The 19472-nt window shown below is 42.4% G+C and overlaps 1 protein-coding gene across 1 annotated transcript in view; it reads left to right on the forward strand.

The window, feature by feature from the left end:
• Positions 1–6782: 6782 nt before the first annotated feature.
• BBOX1 (gamma-butyrobetaine hydroxylase 1) overlaps positions 6783–19472 on the forward strand; it is a 50335-nt gene continuing 37645 nt past the window's right edge. The window contains exons 1-2 of the mRNA XM_056851477.1: positions 6783–7175; positions 9465–9579. Of these exons, the coding sequence (XP_056707455.1) occupies positions 6783–7175; positions 9465–9579 (508 nt within the window). The remainder of the gene's footprint in view (positions 7176–9464; positions 9580–19472) is intronic.

The raw sequence follows: 19472 nt of genomic DNA on the forward strand, positions 1-19472 counted from the left end.
CAAGCAGATGCTCTTACCACTGAGCCACAGTGCCTCCCCTAATGCATGAATTTGTGCTGGACGCATCCAGCCTCACCTGTGATAGAGTGTTGGCAACCTACAAGGCTATTAGCTCTGAAATGGATGGGTGGGTCCTATTATCAGTCAAGCCTTGGAACATCACCCATGTCATGTCCTAACAGTTTCCAGTAACCGTAAAACTATACATCTAAACGACCTAATTTATGCTAATAAAATGCATGGACTATATTTACTGCAGGTTATATTTTAACACAAAAGGGACTTCTTGTGCCCTTTGGTTTGAGTGTCTTCTTAGGGCAAGAAACTGTATAAGATAAGTTGTTTGCAGTGCAAGACTATAATGCAAAATCCTTTTATTTCATAGAAGTTCTGGTAGAGTCAGTATAACTGTTCCACAACAAGTGGGTTAAGGATTACCTTTAACTCTGTAAAATTATACAAACAATGATTAGGATCACAAGCTATGTAATACTCTGATCCTAAACAACTTAAAATTACAACCCTATGCATATTTTAATCTATTTAAAGGCTACGTTTGCCCATGAAAACTGCACAAGTTGGCATACAATATTGAAACATAAAACATTAAGATTAAATGTAGACCGTTCATCTTAATCACACAGCTAAAGCAGATATAAACAGCATCTTAAAACAAACATTTACTTATGCACACTTATATGGAAACTAATGGTTCCATCATGCTAATACGTGTGATTGGGATTGGGGTATGAATGGTCAGGGTTGGATTTACTTTCATGTAAGCTACCTTTATATACCCATTCTAAATGTGCCTTATTGGAGGGACTGTTCATGTATTCATGATTGTTGCTTGGGATGATATGAACTGAGCAGAAAGGCACATGATGCAGCTGTGCACTTGTACTTTGTTGTGTAATGTGAGGACATTTTTCTTTGCTGACCCCATCAGCAGTTGGCTTGTGCTGTAAAAGTGTGAGATTCAATTTATTTCTGTTTAAATACAGTATAACTAACCATAAGATTATTCATACCTATAACAAAACTTGACGTTCAACTGTTCTCTTATAAAATAAAATTCCACAGTCAATTGAGTCTGGGCTGCCTTTGCATACTCAAGGCATAGGTGGTCTCCCAGGTCAGTATGGTTCTGATCTAATGAGAGTAAGAAATTCTATAGTAGTCTAAGCTTGCCAAGCGGAGCCTTGTAGAGGATTTCGTCTTGAAGAAATTTATAGCTACTGCAGAAGGAATATTTAAAGCATATTTCAAGAGAACATTTAAAATCTCACCTCATATATTTTGCATTCTCACTTTCTTTATTAGTCATATTTTGGCATCCTAGCTGCATTTTTTAAAACTTTACCCATAACATTGTGTATTTTGTATTAAAGTTAATGTGTTTGTGTGTGTGTGTGTGTGTGCAGGGCTACCAACACATGAAATATGCTAGTTGATTAACCATTTGGCTTTTAATTATTTAATTATTTGTTTTATTGGATTTTTTGGCAGCTCTTCCCGACTAGGTTGGGCTTAACTGATTGATTGTATATATAGCTGCATATTAGCAACCCCTTAAAATATAGATGCCTTGTTAAAGATATCAAGCAAAATAAAGTAACCATACAATTTACAAATTACAAAACATTGTCTTTCTTCAGCTTGAGCTTCTGGAATATAGTATTACAAAGCCAAAATGATTCCAGAAATGACATGTTCAGATCCCATCTGACTTATGGAAGATCCACAACAGAGTGACATTGATTTGAGTTGAGCACTGTGAGCTTCAGTAAACTGTAGTTCTGGTGGCTAGAAGGAATGAGATGGTGGTTCTACCCAAGAATGCTAAGTATCTCCCTGCTTTGGATTTACCAGGAGCAACCATTTTAAAGCTCCTTTTCATCAAAATTGGCACTGGGAAAAGAACACTAACATATGTGAGGCTGATTGAAGAAGGATGACACAACAGATTTGAAAATATGATTAAAACTTGTAACTAATTACTAATCAAATTAACAAACTCTTGTCATTCTAGAATACTCTGTGTTTGTTTTTTACAGTATAGAATAAACCTCCAGATAAATATGTTTAGGATCGATCACACTATTGGAATATTATTTCTGTTGTTGATAGTGTGGAAGCCACTATAGCACAGCTCTTTCCAATGTTACTCAGGTGATACAGGAAGCCCTGAACACATAAAGCTGCCTTATGCTGAATCAGACCCTTGCTCCATCTAAGTCAGTATTGTCTACTCAGATCGGCAGCAGGTCTCCAGGGTCTCAGGCAGAGGTCTTTCACATCACCTACCTGCCTAGTCCCTTTAACTGGAGATCTTGGGGATTGAACCTTGGACCTTCTACATGCCAAGCAGATGCTCTGCAAACTGAGCCATGGCCCCTCCCCTGAGACACATGGTGTGACACCGCTTCTCCACTCACACAGATTACCTACCACCATCTACACCTCTCTCTCTCAGGTTCAGGGTTACAAGTAGGTCACACATTACTACCCTTCTTGTCTCTTAAAATCTCTTGGGAGCCATGACCATTTCCAGTGGTGGATCTGCATTTTTGGGACCCTGAAGCTTGAACTCTTATGGGGGGCTCCTTCACAATCAGCAACAATAGGGCAACATCCAACAAAGTCCAAAGGGTCTTGCTGCCCTTACAAGGACCTCGAGGTCCAAATGGAGGAGAACAGGGTGGTGGGGTGTCCTTGAAAATGGGCCAGTAGACTGGCCTCGCCGCCAGCGTAAGTGCATGTAAATCCGTGATTACACGCACGTACGCTGGTGGTGAGGTCACACCTCCTCCTAAGAGGTTTCGACCAGAAACCTCAGGAATGCGCTGTTAGTGATAGAATCATAAGCCAATGGGTTGAAGTACTTAATATTGACCTTAGAATATGCACTAATACCCATTTCATATGACCTCAAAATGTCCCTGTAATTGGTCGAATTTCAAAATTTTCTCAGGGGCTTGCAGCTCCTGAACCCCCAGCTGTATGGGCTTACTGAGCTCTCCAGAATCATAGCCTACATTTTGACAGCTGGATCCTCGAATTCTATCACTAACACCGCATTCCTGAGGTTTCTGGTCGAAACCTCTTAGGAGGAGGTGTGACCTTGCCGCCAGCATAAGTGCGTGTAATCACGGATTTACATGCACTTACGCTGGCGGCGAGGCCAGTCCCGCTGGCGGCCGAGCACCACAGGACCGTGCCTCACCCCTCTGCCAGTGTGGCCTCTCTGTGGTGCAGGCCATGGCATAGAGTGGCCGCGCCGGCACAGGGGGGCGTTCCGGGGGTGTTCTGGGGGGAGGAGCCGCCAGTTAGGCAGCTGCCTATCCTGTTTTGGCCCTGGCTGCCGGCGGCAAGAACAGCACTGCTGCACCTGCTTTTGAGCAGGCACAGCCTCGATGTTTTCAATGGGATGAAAGGCCCCGTTAAAACAAAACAAAACAACAAGCCTCAAAACAGCTTTTTTTTTGTTTTCCGGCATACGCGAAACAGCTTAGGAAGAGGCGCAGCTGCCGCTGTGCCTCTTCCTTGACGTCTCTGTAAGCCATCAGCTCAGGAATGGGCTGTAAAATAGCCTTATTTTATTATAATAATAATAATTTATTAGGTCTATGACCGCAGTCTTGGACCAAGGAAAGAGGGAGGGAGGGGAACACAAAGGAAGGATAGGAAACATAAACGTAGTAAACATAGTAAATACAAGACAATATTAAATTAACAGTGCTAAAAACCAGGCGTCAGCCCGATAGATAAAATTCCTAGCTAAAATAAACTAGGGGCGGAGCGAACTGACTAAAAGTTGCCAGAGGTAGGCATTGAAAGTTCTTTCTTCTTAAGTGCAACCACTCTGGCCAAAAAACGAGCCACACTCAACGTTACCAAACCATTGTTTAAATCGCCAAGCAAAAATGGCAACACCCAGGCATGTGAAGGGAGGTTCAAGCTAGTAAGAATTGGAGTAATAAAAACCTCTCTGTCCTGAGACCAGCGAGGACAACGGAGCATCAAGTGGTCCAAAGTTTCAATTTCGCCCGTATTGCATAAGCAGAGACGATCTGGGTAAGGTATCCCACTAAATCTGCCCAACATGACCATAGATGGAAGGATAGCCTTATTTTAATAAACACTTTAGAAACTCCATTGATTTTGTTAAAAAAAAATCACTCATTAAAAAAAAAAGTTCTTTCGGGGCCCCTCTAGGATTAGGGGCCCTGAAGCTTAAGCTTCTTTATTTTCATAGTAGATCTGCCACTGACCATTTCATCTCTCAGGTCCTCTCTGTCACAGAGACATCAGCAGACAGGGTAGCCCAACACCTTTTAATAGCAGGCCCTCGCTCAATCACTTCACTGAGTTATTGGGGTTGGGGAGGCCTGTAACCAGATTTTTTTTGTTAGGGGGCAATTTTTTTTTTATTAAGGGGTATGGAGGAGAGCAGCCCATTATGTGTCTGTACAGAACTGCCATGCTTATACTTCTAAATAATTAAATAAGTCAAGTGATATATAGGTTGAGTATCCCTTATCCAAACATCTGTTATCCAGACTGATCAGAAAAGGGGACGTTTTGAGCCAGCATGCAGGCATTACTCACAGGCCCTCTGCAGCGCCATTGATGGTTCAATGTACACAAAATTGTTAAAAATATTGTGTATAAAATATCTGTATAAAACATAAATGAATTTCATGTTTAGACTTGGGTCCCATCCCCACGATATCTCATGTATTTGCAAAAATTCCAACATATTCCAAAATATGGAAAGATCCGAAATATGGACCACTTCTGGTCCCAAGCAGAAGGGTTATTCAACTGTCTCACCCAAAAATATTTCAGGTTTATTACAAATATATTTACTTGTAGAATATATTGACTACTTTAGCAGGTAACAGACAACCCAAATTTTCAAAGCATATGGTCCCTCTTTGAAATAAATTCTGAGAAGTGAAAGTTGGTGGGAGACAGGGACAAATAATGAATCAAAATACATAACCTGAAGTTGGGAACTGTGATGCTGAACTTGGGGTTCCTCAATGTAATCAGAAATTTCAGCATACTTAAAACCTACAAAATTAAAGGTCTCTGTACCGATGTAGCAATGCATTCCTAAAGAGAGTTACTCCAGTCTAAGCCCATTCATTTCAGTGGAATGCACTGTTAGTTACCTTACCTAATTTCCCTCCTCTTCATCAGGATAGATCTTAATTTTAAAGGTGGGGGAGGGGGAGAGAAAGATGTATTTCTGCCTGTCACACAGTTACCACCTGAGGGGAGAGGGAGAGTTATTGGAATATTGAGTTGCAATGTAAACACTTTGACTCTGTGATATAGAACAATTCCCAACTAGTATATTGGGTCTGTACACAGAAATCTCAGTTTTGAAGCTTACTGCATGGCTTTTGGCAATTCTCCAACTCAAAGAGTTGTTGGTAGGGCAAAATGAAAATGGTACAATAGCCTCTATTGTGCAGCAGAGTGGGGTAAATTAAAAAAAAAGAAATTGTCTAACTTCTAAATCTTAACAGAGTAATATAGAGAAAGTTAATATTTTAGGCTGTATTTCTTGATTGCTTTCAATATAAGGCCAACTCAGAGTAAGACACCCATAGTGAGGCATAGTGGTGTGTGCATGTGGAAATGACTTGCAAGGTGGACTCTATGGCAAATCACCCATAGTAATTTTATGCCAGGAGTTACAATTGGAAGCTGTTTGGGTAGCATAATTTACGTAAGGGAAGAACAGAATTGTTTAAACCAGAGGTGTCCAATCTTTTGGCTTCCCTGGGCCACATTAGAAGAAGAAGAATTGTCTTGGGCCACACATAAAATACACTAACACTAACGATAGCTGATTCATAATGTTTTAAGTAAGTTTACGATTTTGTGTTGGGCTGCATTCATAGCCGTCCTGGGCCGCATGTGGCTCGGGGGCCGCAGTTTGGACAAGCCTGATTTAAACCATGTGAAACAGGCAGTGTACTTGTAGTGGGTTTCTGATTCAATTGATAGCTATGAAGGAAAACTGATTTACAGTTGAATCTATTCTCCCTGTGCTTTACAATGCAGATGTGATCGCCATTTTAGATTTTCCAGTGACTCTTGGCTTAAGACACTTGGATTTTTCATTTCATGCAATGACAGCTGTAAATTCAGTATTTGTGTAGAGTTGTGAAGGGTAAGGGTACCTAAAGAAAAAATTGCAATGTTAGGGTATGAATTCCCCAAGCAGCAGTGTAACATGTAACAAGAGCCTAAATTTCCAGTATCTTGAGGCCTGTGAGAGAACACGTCCCTGAAAACCTTGTTCAGTGTTGGGGGAATAAACAAGATTATGGACCGAGACCAGATACAACCGTTTGTCTGGTACAATGTGCTGAAAGGGGGAGGGGGCAATAGGGAAAGGGATCAGAAAGTAGAGTCTTCCTTCAAATTTTAGTGTACTAACATTTTCTCTGATGTGCTTTATTTTGCAGCAGTTGTTCAGTGCCTGCGATTGAAAATCTTGGTTCTGTCAGCTGCCTCTAATTGGGGTCCAAGTTGATGTGCTCCTTTTTTTTATTTAGTTGGTCTAAACTTTGAAAACAATGTCAGAACATTTGTGCTAGAGGGAACAAAGGATCGAGAGTGGAAGGAACACCGCTTGGAACACTGTCCTTTTCATTTCTAGCCTTTCAACTTTGTGCTTTTATCTTACAGAGCCATCCTGAAAAGCACATTCATGGTGCAAAGGCCTTTATGTGCCAGAGATTAAACAAGGGAAGGCAAAGATGTGGACAGCTCTGGCGAAATACTTGTTAAGGACCAAAGGCCATCAAGACTATTTTCATACTCTGCTACAAGCACAGAAGAGCAGAAGCATTCATCAAAAGCATTTCTCTCTGAGCAGGAGGCCTTGGCAACATTCAACTGGGACAGCACAGGCAGTTCAGCCCTTCAACCCAAGTGCACCCATCCAGAAAGTGGAAACTCTGAATATGAATCAGTTGGTCTGTGTTCACTGGGAAGACGGGAGTCAGAGCCTTTATCCTTCTGTGTGGTTACGAGACAATTGCCAGTGCCCTGACTGTTTTTTGCACTCTGCCAAGGCACGCAAATTGCCGCTTGAAAATCTGGATGTCAATATTGTGGCCAAGAATGTCACTGTGACCGAACAAAAAAAGGTAACTTTCAGTTTTGTCAGAAAAAAGAAGATAATGTTTTCTCATTATAACACATAAAATGAAATACGTACAATCATGTCACTGTGTTCATAATAATACTTAAGACTTTCTGTTTCTTACACAAATTGTCTTACAGAGTAGAGCTGTTGATTCGGTTCGGCCCGAACTGAAAATCAGCCGAATTTCCCCTGATTCGGTGGTTTTTAGTTCGGGAGGAACCGAACTCAAAACTGGTGGGCAACCGGGGAGCCGAATTCAGCGAGTTCGGGAGTTCACGAATAAATCCGGCAAATTCGGGGCCGTCAGTAAGCACCATAACCGTCAGTAAGCAGCATTCTCCTCCCCCGGCCAATCAGTGGCCAAGCTGGGTCTTCTTCTGGCCAATCAGTCAAGATTGAGTATTGGAGGAATCAGCTGATGTGCGGCCCGGCTGGGGAGAGAGAGAGAGAGAGGGAAATCCTCGTGTGTGTGGGGGGGTGCTTGTGCACATTCGCTCCTTTCTGTGGCTGCAGGGGGCGTATCTTTTGGGGTACAGACACAAAACTTTCAGCAGAGATTCATACAAGCCTTCTTAAGAGATCACCCAAGTTTTGTAAACATTGGGTCAGGGGGTCGCGAGATATGGGCTTCCCCCCTTTTTTCTTTTCATGGCTGCAGGGGGCGCATTTTTGGGGGTACAGACTCCAAACTTTCAGTGGAGCTTCAGATGAAGCTTCTTAAGACACCCCCCAAGTTTTGTAAACATTGGGTCAGGGGGTCTCGAGATATGGGCTCCCCCCTTTTCCCTCCCCCCTTTTCCATTTACGTGGCTGCAGGGGGCGCTTTTTTGGGGATACAGCCCCCAAACTTTCAGCATAGCTTCAGACAATCATTCTTAAGATACCACCCAAGTTTTGTAAAGATGGGTTCAGTGGGGGCAGAAATATTGGCTCCCCCCTTTTCTCTTTCCGTGGCTGCAGGGGGCACATTTTTGGGGATGCAGATCCCAAACTTTGAGCGGAGCTTCAGACAAGCCTTTTTAAGAGACCACCCAAGTTTTGTAAATATTGGGTCAGGGGGTCCCGAGATATGGGCTTTCCCCTTTCCCCTTTTCCCTATTGGGATGAATGGATCACCCCAGCCTGGTATGCATCTCCAGAGCAAAACGTCCGTGCCTGAATGGAATCATCTTGGATTACCCAGTCCTCCTCCCACCCCTCCTGATAGAACAGAAGACAGCCACAGTAAGACCCCTTTGGGGGCTTTAATCTATAATTTTTCTCCTGTGTGTCTGTGTGTGTGTGGGGGAAACAGAATCTGTGTGTGTGTGGGGAGGGAGCAGTTTCTGTGGGGGGGGGAAGCCAAAGGGGGCTTTTGCCGGTTCTGCCTGGGGTGTGTATTCCCCCTCGAGTCTCTCTCTCCCTGGTTTGAGGGGGAGTGTCAGTTGTGTGTCTGTTTTCCCTCATTCATAAGAGCGGTTAGGTCTATTTGGATGCTTGCTCAAAACTGGTTTTCAAATGGTGACTTAAAGAATGCATTTGCCTGGTCCCCAGTCTGATGCAAAAGGGGAAATTCCACCCCTCCTGCTCATTATGCATAGCTAGCCTCTGTTGCTTTCCATGGTTTGCAAACTCCCAGGTGTCAGGTGTTGCTTTGCACAGTTGCAAAGGTGTTGCTTACAAGGTTGTGTTGCTGTGCAGTCGTGTTGTTTTGCATTACTGTTGCAATGCTTTGCAAACTTAGCTGTTTGTCGGGGCTGGAAGCTTTGTGTGTGGGCGGCAAGCTCTGCTCAGACATGCTCATTAAGGGTGGGGGGACCCCTTTCGGGGCCCATATCTCAGCCCCCCCGACCCAATCTTTACAAAACTTGGGGGATCTTTCAAGAAATGTCCTTTGAAGCTCTGCTGAAAGTTTGGGACCTCTAACCCCAAAAATGCCCCCCCCCAGAGCTGCGGAAAGGCTCGGTTGTGTTTTTAATGGCTTTATTCGGCCGAATTTTTTTCCCAAACTTTGAATTCCCGCCAAATTGAACGGACCCGAAGTGGGGGAGTTCGGACTTCGGCATATCCCGAATCTAAGCGGGCTGAATTCGGCCGAATCCGAACTATACCGAATTTTTTTTAATTCAACAGCCCTACTTCAGAGTTAAGATACTAACAAAAATGTCAGACACTTTAGTGACATGAAGACTTTTCTGACTCCCTACCTCCAAAAGCTAACAAAGCAAATAACATGGCTTCCAGATTTTTTGATGAGTAAGTTTTCTTTAATCTGTTTTCAGTGTATGTTTCATTGTTTTTATGGACTAAGGTGTACATTATATGGCCAGACAACCACAACAGTGAATTTGAGCCTGAATGGTTGAAGAAGAGATGTTTTTCTGAGCAAGCAAGAACAAAAATACAAGATGAATTATTTCTGTCAGGTAGGGATTCATACCATCTCTATGAAAAAAATCATTCATTTATTTATTTAAATATTTTATTACGATTAAAAAACAAACCAAATATAAACAAGGATCTAAAATGCAAATTACTGAATACGGAACTGCTATCAACATCAAATTATACAAGCGCAAATGTAACTTCTCATTCTGGGCAGAAAAACATTCAATTTCTCAAACTTTCCTAACATTTGGCCATGTAACAAACAGGTTAGTTTACATAGATAAATGCACTCCACTAATTTCTCCAATCACTCCTCTTTGGGATTATATTCTTTAAATTTTGGGTGAGTATTAACTTTGCCAATGTTACAGCATTGAGCACAAATTCATTGACTTCTTTAGGAAGAAAATCCATGCAATTCAACAGGAAAAACGTTGGGGATACTTTGAACGAGCACCGTAGCCTGGCAACCAGCAGGAGGGTTGGGGGGCAGGGATATGGGGGTCATGTGACTTTGGTTACATCACCTATGTCACTTCCGTATATAACCCAGAAGAGACAATGTGTAGCTCTAGGAATTGGCAGAAACTCTTTGGTAAACTTTATCCTCACAACAACCCTGTGAGCTAGGTTAGGCTGGGAGTATGCGACTGGCCCAAGATCACACAGTGAGCTTCTGTGGCAGAGTGGAGATTCACTTCAGGGTCTTGCAGAGTCTAGCCTGAAACTGTAACCACTACACCACACTGGCTTTCATGTAGTGGCAGTGGCTGCTGTTGCATAGTTACGAGCAGCCAAGCCTGCTAGTGGTTGCTGCAATGGGTGTACTGTTGCTAAGTTTACCATTTGCCGGGTGACGGTGGGCAATCTCCTACCCCTGTTCTTAGAACTATGACCTTGATCATTTGAGGCGCAGGAGATAAAATTGGGGTGGGGGCGTTGATGGTGATGCTCTAGGAATTTTTCTAGACCTGGAAGCGATATCAGATTCAGTGACCCTCCATCTGGAAGTGACATCACAGCCACCATGCCACTCTAGGAGTTTCCCTGATTTCTATAGTAAAGCCCATAGAGACTGGGAAAATCCCTAAAGCAGGGGTGGGAAACCTTTTTTTCGCCAAGGGCCATTTAGATAATTATAACATCATTTGCAGGCCATACAAAATTATCAACTTAAAAATTAGCCGACCAAGCCCCAATCAGGCAGCTGCCCCCCCAGCATGGGCAAGCAGGCAGGCATCCAACCAGTGGTGCACTCGCCCACCTAATGGCACAGGATGGTTTGTTGCACCAGCTGGGTGTAGCCATCCAGCTGCACGCCGGAATTGCTCCTGCTCCACATGATTGATAATTGTGTATGGCTCTTGAATGATGTTATAATTATCTAAATGGCCCTTGGCGGAAAAAAGGTTCCCCACCCCTGCTTTAGGGATTTTCCCAGTCTCTATGGTGGCAGAGGATGGTCTGTTGCACCAGCTGGGTGTAGCTGTCCAGCCACATGCCGGAGTTGCTCCTGCTCTACATGGTCGGGGCCGGATTCTACAGCCGGCTCCTGCTACCTTCACCTGCAGGGGTGAAATGAGGACACACTGGCTAAGAACTGCCTCCCCCTTTGCACATTCTGGCCCTGCCCCCTTTAATCACTCCATTGTCGCCACCTCCTCCCCCAGCCCTCTTGTAGTACAGAGGGAATACGTTTCTCCACGGCCCGGGTGGGAAAGGGTTAACACAGTTTCTTGGGCAGTCCTAACAGTTCCATAGCTAACAACTCCTCGGCAAGGTGGAAAAAAAGGTTCCTTTTCTCAGCAAAACAAACTCACACCCGCCTTGAATAGAGGCTATTTTTGTCTGTGTGAGGGGGCGGATCGCCAGTCTTAGATCCTTCTAAGCTAGAGATCTGCCAGGACCCACAAAGGGCCCGACCAAATTATTTCACGGGCCTTAAACGGCCCCCAGGCCTGACGTTACCCACCCCTGCCCTAAAGCATCACCTAAAAGTGATGTCACATTCCCCTGAAACGCCACCCTCCTCAAACACAGGCCCAAAAATCTCCTCGTATTTGCTATAGCAGGGCTGGCAATCATGCACTCTCAGTTGATGGCTTGTGACAGTGAAGCCCAATAGCAGTGCAGTGCATGGGCAGAGTTTGTGTCCATTTAAAATGCTACTAAAAGTTTAAAACTATGTGAAAGATTTTTGAACAGGTAGAGTAGAAACATATTTTCACATTTGGTCAGTAAACTTTGAAAAATCCTGAAAACAGGACTTATACCAGAGTTACGACTCTGCATTATGCAAACACAAACACACACAGCAATATGCTCAAATTAATAATCTGCTATTACACTGTTATTCAGAGGAGAGTTCTGCATTTTCGTTTTGCTGTGTCCTTAAGGTGGGGGAGTGGAGGTGGAGTTCTTAGGAAATTAGAACACAAGAGCTGTTTTGTTCCCTTGACAGAGCTGCTCACAATTCAGTATGCTGGTTCTCCCTTGAGAGAGATGAAGAAAAGAGTTCATAAATGTTTTAATTGAATAACATAAACTGGCTCTGGATAACCTGGGCATTAACACCATGTTTTTAAACAAGAGTTCTAGGCAAGGAAATAGTTGCTTAAAGTGAGGAGCTTTGTGGGATTTTTCTCAGATTTTGCACTCAGATGGAAGCTTGAATTATGCAGTTCAAGTTTGAGATGGCGAGAACCAAACAGTGCCCTCGCCCTACCAGCCTTATAGCATTGATCTTTGTCTGCTTACGTAAGCATGGAGAATATTGTATCCTATCATTCCACTGGAAAAAAGTCTGAAGCCTTCTTTCACACTAAGGAGCCTTTTTCTCCCATAGTAATGCTCTGCCTCGGGTAAAAAAGGCACTTCTGCTAGAGGATGGCTGTTTAGACTGGAGGAGTTCTTCAGACTTTGCCAAGTAGAGTGGCAGTATTCGAGCCAGAATTTTGACAAGTTTACATTGCACTAATAGCTCCTGAAAACAGTTACATTTTAGCCACTATGGAAAATGAAAATTTCTGGTGAATTTTTGTGGTATGAATTTTCTATAATTTCTAGATAAAATATAGATCATCTTTGCTTTTCCTGGAATCTTTGTACCATTTGCATCAATATTTGGCTTTCTAAAGAATTTTCACAGTAATTACTCTGACATTTTATTATTTACTGCTTCTACCTATGGTTATATGCAGGTAATTGCTTTTCGCAGAGCCAGAGTTCTGTAGAGCTATCAACTCCTGTAGCATGTATGTTGAGGGCGGGGGATATGTTCCTTGATGGGCTCTAGTCAAATTGGTTTGGGAAGCTGTTGTAGCATTTCAGGGACTGTTAGTGAATTTGAGAATGTGGACTTCTCAAACCCAGCTGTGTGTGTGTGTGTGTGTGATGATGATGATTTTGCCATCAAGTCACAGCTGAGTTATGGTGACCCTGTAGGGTTTTCAAGGCAAGAGACATTCGGAGGTGGTTTGCCATTGCCTGCCTCTGTGTGGGCTAAGAGAGTTCTGAGAGAACTGTGACTGGCCTAAGGTCACCCAACAGGCTTCATGTGGAGGAGTGGGGAATCGAACCCTATTCTCCAGGTTAGAGACTGCTGCTCTTAAACACTACACCACGCTGACTTTCCAAACCAATCTTCCCCAGTTTAAAAACTGAGCCCCATTACAAACCAATGCCAAGCCTCTCTGAAGTCCATAACCAGCATATAATAGGTTCATTTCCAATCTATACTTGTTGCCAGTCCTAACCCCCTTCTTCTCTCTGCCTCTTGCCCAAGTCTATGAGACTCAGGCCTTCAATTTCCCTATGACAGGCAAACCCAGGACATCTATTTTCCCCTAGCAAGACACATATTTTTCCTCATTCTACTGGCTTTGCCAGTTAGGACAGTCCCCCCCCCTTTTTTTTTACTCTGTTCTTTTAAGTTTGTTCGTTCTTTAGAACTTGACATCTTCAGATGTATCTTTTCCTAGACTGTACCACTTTGAGCTGTAGATGAGGTAATCCTGTGCGTTTGAAAACTGCCCATATATAAAAACAGTGTCAAGGAAAAAGAAGTATTCTTCTTGACATTCTAGTATTTGTATTCTTCAGTCACCATTGGGCAGATGGTATCCAGAAGAGCAGGAAACCTTGATATAATCAGTTTATCTAACAAATATAATCAGTTTAGGTAATCAGTTGATATAATCAGTTTATCTAATGACTGACACACTCTACTTGTGAAATGTGATTGATAAGTCCACAAACCAGGCAGTTTCCTGGAAAGTTCTCGCTCCCCCCTTCTTCCCTCTCCCTCCCTCCTGCTTTCTCTCTCTCTCTCTCTCTCTCTCTCTCTCTCTCTCTCTCTCTCACACACACACACACACACACACACACACACACACACACACCCCTTCTCAAAGTGCTTAGATCTGTTTTTCATCAGCAGTGACAAAACTGATTTTGAAAGACATGAATGAGCTCTTTTGAACTTCTTTCTGTAATCTAAGCTATTCACGTTTCCTGCAAATTGTTTGCAAAATAAATACATTTTCAAACAAGTATTTTAGAGCAGCCTTGGAAGTGAGATGTAAGTTGGAGCAGTCGTGCCTTTTTAGCATATCTTAACAATTTCAACCCTGCTGTGCAGTAGTAAAATGGAAATAATGCCAAGCTTGGTTAAGTAATAGAAGCAATGTATCCTGCTGAAATGGTAGAATAATGAATAACGTGAGTGGTACAGTTTACCACCAGGATACACCAGGAAGCCATCCCTGTTTAGAGTTGCGGCTTAATAGATGTTCAAGCTCCAACTCCCATTTGATTTTTTTAAAGGAGTATGTATGCGACGAAACATAAACTCACGGGTAAGTACAGAAACAAAAACCTCGGGGGGCACAAAAACCATGGATTCCGATGTCTGTACACTAATGCGTAGAGTATGGGAAACAAGCAGGAAGAACTCAAAGCCCTAATACAGGAAGGGGATTTTGACCTAATGCAAGATCCAATAAATTCCTGACTTGTCTTGCTTCATATTCCAGAAAGCGGACAGGGAAACAAGGGGATCCACTATCTTAGATTTGATTCTCACCAGCAGGGAAGAACTGGTTGATGAGGTTAAAGTATTAGGCACCTGGGTAGCAGTGACCATGTAATCTTGGAATTTACAATCTTGGGGAAAGGAAAAACTGTACAGAGTCAGACATATAGGTTGAACTTTAGGAAAGCAAATTTTAACAAACTTAAACTTATGCTGGGTAGAATCCCATGGTCAGAAATACTTGAGAAGGGAATTCAGGAAGGGTGGGAGTTTTAAAAAATGAAATACTGAAGGCGTAATCACAAACCATTCCTATGAGAAGGAAAAATGGTAGGAGCCTAAAGAGGCCAGGGTGGCTCCATAAACAGCTTTTTAAAGATTTGAGAAATAAAAATGACTCATTTTGGAAGTGGAAGGAGGGCCTTATAACTAAAGATGAATATAAACAAACAACTAGTGCTTGTAGGTAGAGTGTTAGGAAAGCTAAAGCTCAGTATGAGTTAGGCTAGCGAGATATGCTAAACACAACAACAACAAAAAGGGATTCTTTTCCCGTGTACAGAGTAAGATTAAGAACAAGGACATGATAAGCCCATTGCAGGGACCAGAAAGTGAAATTGTAACAGGAGATGAAGAGAAGTCAGAACTGCTCAATTCCTACTTTTCCTCAGTCTTTTCTTGTGAGGGAAATGGTGCTCAGCATGGCATAAACAGAATGCATGATGAGGGAAGAAAGTTGCAGCCTAGGATTGGCATTGGAGTCATGCACAAAGACCTAGTTTGTTTAAATGAAACGAAGTCCTCAGGGCCAGATTAATTGCATCTAAAGGTACTTAAACAACTTGCAGATGTAATTTCTGAGCCTCTGTCCATTATTTTTGAGAATTCTTGGAGAACAGGGGAGGTGCCAGAAGACTGGAGGTGGGCAAATGTTGTCCCCATCTTCAAGAAGGGGAAAAAGGAGGATCCAAGTAACTACCGACCCATCAGCTTGATGTCTATACTGGGAAAAATCTTCAAACAAATCATCAAACATTCAGTCCTTGAGCATTTAGAAAGGATGGGTCTGATTACTAAGAGCCAGCATGGGTTTCTCAAGAACAAGTCATGTCAGACTAATCTCATGTCAAGAGCCAGACTCTCGTACCAGACTCTAGCCGCTTGTACGGGCTAAGCCAAAAGAGAACCAACACAGTACCTCACAAGTATAAGGTACTTCACCTAGGCAGAAACAACATAAGGCACAGGTACAGGATGGGAGAGAGTTGGCTTGACAACAGTACATGTGAAAGAGATCTGGGAGTCTTAGTGGACCACAAACTGAACATGAGTCAACAGTGTGATATGGCGGCTAAGAAGGCCAATGCAATTCTGGACTGCATCAATAGGAGTATTGTGTAAGGAAAGTAATACTACCACTGTATTCTACATTGGTCAGACCTCACTTGGAATACTGTGTCCAGTTTTGGGCTCCACAATTTAAGAAGGATGTTGACAAGTTGGAGCATGTCCAGAGGAGGGCAACCAGAATGGTCAAAGGTCTGGAATCCATGCCCTGTGAGGAGAGACTTAGGGAGTTGGGTTTGTTTAGTTTTGAGAAGAGAAGGTTGAGGGGAGACATGATAGCCATGTTTAAATATTTGATGTCATTTTGATGAGGGAACTAGCTTGTTCTCTGTTGCTCCAGAGACTAGGACATGGAGTAATGGATTTAAACTAATAGAAAAGCGATTCCACCTAAACATTAGGAAGAACTTCCTGATGGTGAGGGCTGTTTGATGGTGGAATGCACTGCCTCGGAGGGTGGTAGAGTCCCCGTCTTTGGAGGTCTTTAAGCAGAGGCTGGATGGCCATCTGTCGAGAGTGCTTTGATTGTGGGATCCTTCATGGTGGGGGGAGGGTTGGGGTCACTGGGGATGTGCGGGGGAGGTAGTTGTTAATTTCCTGCATTGGGCAGGGGGTTGGACTAGATGACCCTGGTGGTCCCTTCCAACTCTATGATTCTATGATTCTACCCATGTGGACAATGGTTTTTCATGCTGTAGAAAAGCATATGCAATATTCTAGGGAATTGTGGTGTTGGAATCAGTGGCCTTAAAGCCAGGAAGGACAGTAGAATTGTCTGTTTTGGGTACGATCACACTTCCTCTGAAGAAGTAGTTTGCAGCTTGGGAGTGAACCTGGACCCTCAAGTGGAAGCTGTGACCAGAAGTGTATCATTTGATTGATATGTCAGCTCCATCTCTCCCAATAATAAATGGACCTTGCCACTACTGAGGATGCCAGGGACTAGTGTAATACATCATACATGAAACGGTCCTTGAAGACAGTTCAGAAAATGCAGTTGACCCGATATGTGGGAGCCAGATTGGTTGGTGATAGCATATAATTTCAATCTTACAAGAGTCCACTGAATACCAGTTCGTTACTGGGGTAAATTCAAGCTAGTTATTATCTTTAAAGCTCATTGTGGTTTGGATACCTTGAGGAGTCTCTGATCTACTGTGGTTGTCACCTCCATCAGAGGCCAAACTGTCAGTAACAGCTAATAGCATTTCTACATCTGTGGTTCTGCATCTGTGGAATCTAACTATCTGCAGCTTGCCAAGTCCAAGAGGTTCCATTTGCCAGGTCCCATTTAGGCACGTTGTTAAATCATTTTAGTTTATGTGGACATTCAATGTAATAGAAGTCTACTTGTGCAATGTTTTATTTTTCTCTTCTAATGGAGAAAAGCTGCCGATCCCATTACTATTACAACTTTATTACAGTTGATGGTTTAAATTGTATTTTTATTTTTTTTAAAAAAATTGCTGTTTTCACTTTAAGAATGATCATGAACTGAAAAATGGATAATACATTTCAAAATAAATACACAAACAATTTTGATTGGAACTAATTTGCACTGGTATATTTCAGTGTGGCAGACTTGATACCACCCAGTCACTAGCCACCACTCAAGTATTTAAAGTCAAGGTTTAGCAAAGTAGTTAAACAGAATCACAGAACCATTGAGTAGTAATGTTGGAAAGAGCCCCAGTGGAACATCTAGTCCACTGATCAACAACTAATTTTGCTCACAGATTACTTTGTATATGGGCAAGGGGGTCAATATCGCAGGCAGTCATCCAACTCTATCTACACTATTCATTTTTTGCTTCAAGATTTGTAACTAGTGGGATGGGGTGGAAGCATCCCTCAGGACATCACATATGGCCCAGAGACCACCAATTGTTGACCCCTAGTCTAGATCCATCTTCTGCACTGGAACAGGAATTCAAATCTCATTGTCACAAAACTGTCTGGTTTTCTTTCAAATTTCCCAAGTAATAGAAATGGAACTTGGGAACATAATCAATATGAAGTCAACATCTTTTTTCTCTTTCCCCCAGTCCATTTCCCGATGGTGATTTTTCATCATGTAGAATGCTGCAAATGAGGCTTTCTGGAAAGGCAAGGAAAATCATGATAGCTTTATCATCATAATCCAAGCATATGTTTTCTAGTATTAGAGAAATACCAAACAAATCAATTTTTCCAACATAGCATACATACTGTGTGTGTGTGTGTGTGTGTGTGTGTGTGTGTGTGTGTGTGTGTGTCTGCCTCAACGGCAATTTTGAAGTCCATCCTGAAGGTACTGAAGACATGGGTGAGATGGCAGACTTCCTTTTACTCAGATTTTTGGTGGCTGGCTAGATTATAAGTATTTTTGATTTTAAATGGAACATTGTAAAAAAACTAACTCTTGGCCCAACGCTGATCAATTGTTCTTGGAACATTAATATGTTTCTATAGGCAATAAAGGCTTTGTTATGCAGCACTCATGGGGTTGCTGGTTAATCAGATGTGCCAGGTGCTCAGACTTTTGCTCTACTCTGTCTCCTATCCAGAGGAATTTGCAGTGATCAAGCCCCACCCCGGGCTTTTCTACATCAGGTTTTTTGTCTGTCCTGGGCGCATCTCTCACAGAGATATTTCCATGAGGGAAGGGGCTACATATTTACTTTGGGGGAAAAATTAAAGCTGGGAATTCAGAGAATCTGCTAAGCCTATTGTTACAATGCTTCAGCAATATATCGACATTTTAGTGCAATTTTTTAATAACAATAACAACTCACAATATATTACAATAAATATACAATTAAAGCGTATAATTTTAAACCAACTGTTCAGTTTAGTTTAACAAGATGACATCCTAACTGCTCCTTAGAAAATAACAAGAATGTCCTCCATGGTGAGGATAGTCTAAAGTGAATCTCAGGAGACCAACATCAACCAGAAAGTCCCAGGTCCTCCAAAAGATAAAAATAGGTAAAGGGAACAAGGAATAAGGGAAAAGGACAAAGGAGGGAAAGGCAAAAAAATAAGGGGGGGGGAGAAAAGAAAGGGGAAGTGGAAGCAAAGAGTGAAGGGTGGGAAAACAAAAGTTAACTGATAGAGTGGTAAAAAAAATAGTAGAAAAAATTATCCACTCCAATCCAAACCAAGATACTATCATCCTGTACATATTTTTGGTATCTGACATTTAAAACATGGGGAACAGGAATTATGAGTCCTGGGTTACATTTGCACAAAAATTCCCACATGCTATTAGTGCATACAAATTAATATGAAGTCAATCTTATCCCAAGATGGCCTACTAGAAAATGTCCTCTTTACAAAGGAGCTAGTTCTTGAATAAAGTCTACGGTCAGAAAACTATTGCCTTTAATGACATAATAAAATACAAATAGTCAAGCAGGGGCTTTAAGGTGTGCTCAGGCACAGTTTTGGAAAGCTGGCAACATGATCTCCCAGAACCTTTACCAATTCTGAGGCAAATTCTGCCATCTCAATCTCATCTGTGTCCCCTGGCTTCAATAGCTCTCCCCCATCTATAATATTACATTCTGCACC

This window comes from Euleptes europaea, chromosome 6 (genome assembly GCF_029931775.1).
Source record: "Euleptes europaea isolate rEulEur1 chromosome 6, rEulEur1.hap1, whole genome shotgun sequence".
NCBI classification, from domain to species: domain Eukaryota; kingdom Metazoa; phylum Chordata; class Lepidosauria; order Squamata; family Sphaerodactylidae; genus Euleptes; species Euleptes europaea.